The sequence below is a fragment of the Miniopterus natalensis genome, chromosome 2 (assembly GCF_054644295.1).
Source record: "Miniopterus natalensis isolate mMinNat1 chromosome 2, mMinNat1.hap1, whole genome shotgun sequence".
Classification (NCBI taxonomy): Eukaryota; Metazoa; Chordata; class Mammalia; order Chiroptera; family Miniopteridae; genus Miniopterus; species Miniopterus natalensis.
Window position 1 is genome coordinate 69,987,630 of NC_142082.1, and position 6,416 is coordinate 69,994,045.

Genomic DNA, 6,416 nt, shown 5'->3' on the forward strand with positions numbered 1-6,416 from the left:
CGCCGTTTAGCCTGGGAGTTATGGCAGTGATTGGGGATGAATAGAGGACCATAATGGATACATGTGGCGTCTGCTCATTATATTCAAGTTAGCCCAACTCCACTGTGGAAACTGTTCAACTTTCTCTCCCCTTCGCTTGTCACAGGGAAATAACACAGACATTGGGGCCTCCAGTGGGATCGCCTGCCACGCCATTCTATTTCCACTGCTAACGAGGGCTTCATAAGCCTTTGATACAGCCTGATCTTTGAAACCTTTCCAAATCTCCTCAAGCTTATGCTAAATCCTATTTGGAACTTTTTTTTTTTTTTTTTTTTCTCCTTGCCTGCTAGCGCCCAGGACTTAAGAAAGCCATTTGGACAGTGACACGCATACTAACACATCGCAGGGCTCTTTTCTGAAGGAGAAGCGGCAACTCTGACCACCGGGGCTCACATGAGCGAAACACAATTGCGTACACACATTTGAATAAAATCAATTTTCCCTTCTCCTCTGGGCTCCTAATCGAGAGGCTATTCAGAGCGCCGTGGGAGAGAAGGCGAGCGGAGCCTCGCCGGGCGGAGCGGGCCAGCGGAGAGCGGGCTGCGAGCGCCGGAGCCTCCGAGGTGCAGAACTGGGGGGGGGGGGGGGGGTCCCCGAGCCGCAGGGGCTAAATCCCAGCGTGTTGTGAGATCAAGCAGCCGGCGCCGGAGGGGCACAATGAACAAAATCTGTGCCAACTCCTCTATACGCAGGAAAGGAAAAGCAAAAGGAGTTAAGGAAACAAAGGAAAGATTCCCTAATTTTCCTTTCTTGTTTTCCGCTCTAAGCCTTTCCACATTAAAGGGATTGTCAGAGGCTGGTGTAGGAGCCGCGTGAGGTCTAGGTCGCCATTGGCTGCCTGGCTCGGGTTATTTGCATATCGGCTGCTATAAAAGCGGAGGCGTCGCGCGGCTGCTCAACAGCGGCAGCAGCAGCTCGCCAGAGGGAGGGATCGCGAGGCGCCGAGTGAGGACCGGTCCGCCGCGCGTCCTCAGAGCCCGCCGGAGCCCGGGAGCTGCAGCCGGCGCACTTCTCCCGCACGGGGCTGGCAAAAAGCGTGCTCCGAGAAGCCTGGGGCTCACGTCCGGACCTGCAAACCAGAGAGGAATCTTTTCTTCAGCCTTTTGGAATAGCACTTGGGGCTGGCAGCATGAGTCTAGTAAGGCGCGGGGGTAGCCCCTGCCTTTTACCTTTGCAGCTCTTCAGCCTCTGCTGGGTGCTCTCAGTGGCCCAGAGCAAGACGGTGAGATACAGCACCTTCGAGGAGGACGCCCCCGGCACGGTCATCGGGACCCTGGCTGAGGACCTGCATATGAAAGTGTCCGGAGACACAAGCTTCCGCCTGATGAAGCAGTTCAACAGCTCGCTGCTGCGAGTGCGCGAGGGCGACGGGCAGCTGACCGTCGGGGACGCGGGCCTGGACCGCGAGCGGCTGTGCGGCCAAGCCCCACAGTGCGTGCTGGCCTTCGACGTGGTCAGCTTCTCGCAGGAGCAGTTTCGGCTGGTGCACGTGGAGGTGGAGGTGAGGGACGTCAACGACCACGCGCCGCGCTTCCCACGGGCCCAGGTCCCCGTGGAAGTGTCCGAGGGCGCGGCCGTAGGCACGCGCATCCCCCTGGAGGTGCCGGTGGACGAAGACGTGGGCGCTAACGGACTGCAGAGCGTGCGCCTGGCCGAGCCGCACAGCCCCTTCCGCGTGGAACTGCAGACGCGAGCGGACGGCGCCCAGTGTGCCGACCTGGTGTTGCTGCAGGAGCTGGACCGCGAGAGCCAGGCCGCTTACAGCCTGGAGCTGGTGGCCCAGGACGGTGGGCGCCCGCCGCGCTCTGCTACGGCCGCCCTCAGCGTGCGTGTTCTGGATGCCAACGACCACAGCCCGGCCTTCCCACAGGGCGCGGTGGCCGAGGTGGAGCTGGCAGAGGACGCGCCGGTGGGGTCGCTGCTGCTGGACCTGGATGCGGCCGACCCTGACGAAGGCCCCAATGGCGAAGTGGTGTTCTCCTTCGGCGCCCGCACCCCGCCCGAAGCTCGCCGACTCTTCCGCCTGGACCCGCGCTCCGGACGCCTCACCCTCGCGGGACAGGTGGACTACGAGCGCCAGGACACCTACGAGCTGGACGTGCGGGCGCAGGACCGTGGCCCCGGGCCTCGATCCGCCACCTGCAAGGTCATCGTGCGCATCCGCGACGTCAATGACAACGCGCCGGACATCTCCATCACCCCGCTGGCCGCCCCGGGCGCACCTGCCGCCTCGCCCTTCGCCGCCGCTGCCGCCGCCGCCGCCGCTCTGGAGGGGGCGGACACGACCTCGCCTACTGGGCCCGGGACTCCAGAGGCCGGTGCCATCTCTCTGGTGCCAGAGGGGGCGGCACGCGAGAGCTTGGTGGCTCTGGTCAGCACCTCGGACAGGGACTCGGGCGCCAACGGGCAGGTGCGCTGCGCCCTCTACGGGCACGAGCACTTCCGGCTACAGCCGGCCTACGCGGGCAGCTACCTGGTGGTGACCGCCGCCTCCCTGGACCGCGAGCGGATCGCCGAGTACAACCTGACGCTTGTGGCGGAGGACCGCGGCGCGCCCCCGCTACGCACCGTGCGGCCGTACACGGTGCGCGTGGGTGACGAGAACGACAACGCGCCGCTCTTCACGCAGCGGGTCTACGAGGTGTCGGTGCGCGAGAACAACCCGCCTGGCGCTTACTTGGCCACGGTGGCTGCCCGGGACCCGGACCTGGGCCGTAATGGGCAGGTCACCTACCGGCTGCTGGAGGCAGAGGTGGGCCGCGCTGGGGGCGCCGTGTCCACCTACGTCTCAGTGGACCCGGCCACCGGGGCCATCTATGCGCTGCGCAGTTTCGACTACGAGACGCTGCGCCAGCTCGACGTGCGCATCCAGGCAAGCGACGGCGGCGTCCCCCAGCTCTCCAGCAGCGCCCTGGTCCAAGTGCGGGTGCTGGACCAGAACGACCACGCGCCGGTCCTGGTGCACCCGGCGCCGGCCAACGGCTCCCTGGAAGTGGCAGTCCCCGGGCGCACTGCAAGGGACACGGCCGTAGCTCGCGTGCAGGCCCGGGACGCGGACGAGGGGGCGAACGGGGAGCTGGCGTTCGACCTCCTGCAGCAGGAGCCGCGGGAAGCCTTCGCCATCGGCCGCCGCACGGGGGAGATCGTGCTCACCAGCGACCTCTCGCAGGAGCCGGCGGGCCGCGTGTTCCGGGCGCTGCTGGTCGTGTCCGACGGCGGCCGGCCCCCGCTCTCCACCACCGCCACGGTCAGCTTCGTGGTGACAGCCGGCGGCGGGCGTGGGCCGGTGGCGCCCGCCAGCGCGGGGGGCCCGGAGCGCTCTCGCCCGCCGGGCTCGCGGCTCGCGGCGTCGGGGCCGGCGCTGCAGTGGGACACGCCGCTGATCGTCATCATCGTGCTGGCCGGGAGCTGCACGCTGCTGCTGGCCGCCATCATCGCCATCGCCACCACCTGCAATCGCCGCAAGAAGGAGGTGCGCAAAGGGGGGCCCCGCCGGGAAGAGCGGCCCGGGGCGGCGGGCGGCGGCGCCTCGGCTCCTGGCTCCCCGGAGGAGGCCGCCCGGGGAGCCGGGCCCAGGCCCAACATGTTCGACGTGCTCACCTTCCCTGGCAGCGGCAAAGCGCCCTTTGGCAGCCCCGCGGCCGACGCGCCCCCGCCCGCGGTCGCGGCAGCCGAAGTGCCGGGCTCGGAGGGCGGCAGCGCCACCGGGGAAAGCTCCTGTCACTTCGAGGGGCAGCAGCGGCTCCGCGGCGCGCACGCCGAGGTGAGGCCTTCCTTCGGCCGGGCGCCCGCTCGGTGCTCCGAGGACAGGCTGGGGGAAGGCGCTGGAGGGGTCCGGGTGGGCGTGCTCCACGGATGCTAACCTGTCGCGCGTGGTTTTGTTTTGTTTTGCTTTGTTTCCTGCCCAACCCTCACCCCCGCCTCCCTCATTCCCCGCTGCAGCCCTACGGTGCCTCCCCGGGGTTCGTGAAGGAGGCGGCGCCCCCCGTGGCGGTCTGGAAAGGACACTCTTTCAACACCATCTCCGGCCGGGAAGCGGAGAAGTTCAGCGGCAAAGACAGCGGCAAAGGGGACAGTGATTTCAACGACAGCGACTCCGACATCAGCGGGGACGCCCTGAAGAAGGATCTCATCCACCACATGCAGAGTGGTGAGGGCCTGGCTTTCCCACCCAGTTGAGCCTCCCCTCTCTCCCTCCCCTTTTGCCACTGTTCCCCTCCCCTCGATCTCCGCTCCCAGCCCCACTCCCCCTTCCCCACTCTTTTCAGTCCTGCAGTTGGCAGGTCCCATAAAGTGAATTTTTAAAACGCAAGGTTGAGGCAGCTTCACGGTTTGAATTAAGCAGGACCCCATCCTGGTAGGCCGAGTTAGGGGTGACGCTAGCTATCTGTTAAGGGGGTTTGGGGTTTTGTTTTGGGGTTTTTTGGCTTTTGCTTCCAGCAAAAGAAAATGAGCCAACTTAGAGTTAGGCGGCTTTACAGGAAGCAGTGGCGTTCATCCCCATACAGGCTTTCCTTTTCAGCCACCTCCCCCCCCCCCCCCCTTTCTGACATTCTGAAGATGGAAGCCTTCGAGGAATCTCAGGAATAATCAGTCTCTCCCTTTCCCTTTTATGTTAGGGCTGTGGGCTTGCACGGCTGAGTGCAAGATCCTGGGCCACTCTGACCGCTGCTGGAGCCCCTCGTGCGGAGGGCCCAACGCTCATCCCTCGGCCCACCCACCAGCCCAGATGTCAACCTTCTGTAAGAGCACATCGCTGCCTCGGGATCCTCTGCGCAGAGACCATTACTACCAGGCCCAGCTGCCCAAGACAGTGGGGCTGCAGAGTGTCTATGAGAAAGTGCTGCATAGAGACTATGACAGGACAGTCACTCTGCTCTCCCCACCTCGTCCGGGGAGGCTCCCAGACTTGCAGGAGATCGGGGTACCCCTCTATCAGTCCTCCCCTGGCAGGTACCTGTCCCCAAAGAAGGAAGCCAATGAAAATGTGTAACCCCCTGCTGCATGTCGTCGCTCATATACAGGTCACTCTGAGAAGCCCCTAAGTTATTGACCGGTTTCAGTGTTGTATATATAAATATGCAAGATGTGCCTTAAAATGAAGTTGTTGGAAGCTATTTCCAATCACATTGGTACTGTTTGGTATTTGCAAACAAAAATGTAGTTAATGTAATTTTTATGAAATGTGTGCCGTATTTAATTTTTCTTATCATGCTATTGACTTTAGTTTCACTTGCAGCTTGCCATTTTCTTAGTGTTTTTAACCTGTACATTGTGTAATGTAATGTTTGTATATAATGAAATTTTGTTATATTTTTATATAATAAAAGCTAAAGTGGAAGTTATTGCCAAAGGAAATGTCTGTAAGACAAAAAAAAAACACAAAAACATGTTGGAATTACTTAACGGACATTTATCTTTTACCTGAAACAACCTAGTGTTTGAGAAGTTTTGCCTTGCCAAGTATAACTTGTATATCTTGAGTCTGTGGTAGATTTCAAGTTCAATGTTATTTAATTACATTTGGTTTTCTGTAAACCGTGTCACTTATAAGCACAGTAATAAAGGATTTGTCATGTGTTTGAAGAATCTGCTCATTGCTTTTCATGAAGTTGCCTAGTCAGACATTCACAAATAATTTGAGTACCAGAATTAAACCTTGGATAGGCTAAGTATTTGGGCATTATTAATGTTCACTGCAATATTAAACCTGTGGGGTTCAAGTATTGGAGAGCCTCACCAAAGTATTAAAAATATTTGTTGATTTTTTAAAACATGTGCATCTCCATAAACATTAGGGACTCTACAAAATTCCCGCCCTTGCCTATTCACTCAACAAATGTTTATGGAGCATCTACCATTAAGTCAAGAAAAGCGGTTTGGGCTTTTCATTCACTAATTAGACAAACATTGATGGAGCTTTTACTATAACCATAGTAACTCCTAGGAGCTGGAGTTCAAGGTTAGGAAAACATAGTCCCAAGGAGCTTTTAGCATATTAGGGATGTTAATATCAAAAAGACACTCAAATTTATGGGTGAAATAACATGATGCTTGGAATTTGCTTTAAATTTTGCTATGTGAAATGACCGATGAAATATTGATCACAATGCCAGCATGGGTACATGTGTGTAGGGGGTAATTATACCAATCTATTTGTGTGTTTCCGTTTGAAAATGTACATAATGGAAGGTTTTTAAGACCTATGTCTTACACTCTATGCATTCATGTCATTTGAAATTAAAAAGATAATAATGAGAGCTAACATTTAATGAGCAAGCTTTTACATGAGCGAAGCTCCTTACAAAGCACTCTGCGTGAATTATCTCATTTAATCCTCAATCTATCCCTATGAGATGGGAGCTATCATTATC

The 6,416-nt window shown here is 58.2% G+C and overlaps 1 protein-coding gene across 1 annotated transcript; it reads left to right on the top strand.

The window, feature by feature from the left end:
• Positions 1–996: 996 nt before the first annotated feature.
• On the top strand, positions 997–5,631 carry PCDH8 (protocadherin 8). The gene is made up of 3 exons (XM_087813840.1): positions 997–3,805; positions 3,985–4,192; positions 4,662–5,631. The coding sequence occupies exons 1-3, from the start codon at positions 1,172–1,174 to the stop codon at positions 5,033–5,035; spliced, it is 3,216 nt and encodes a 1,071-aa protein (XP_087669966.1). The 5' UTR covers positions 997–1,171; the 3' UTR covers positions 5,036–5,631.
• Positions 5,632–6,416: the final 785 nt, after the last annotated feature.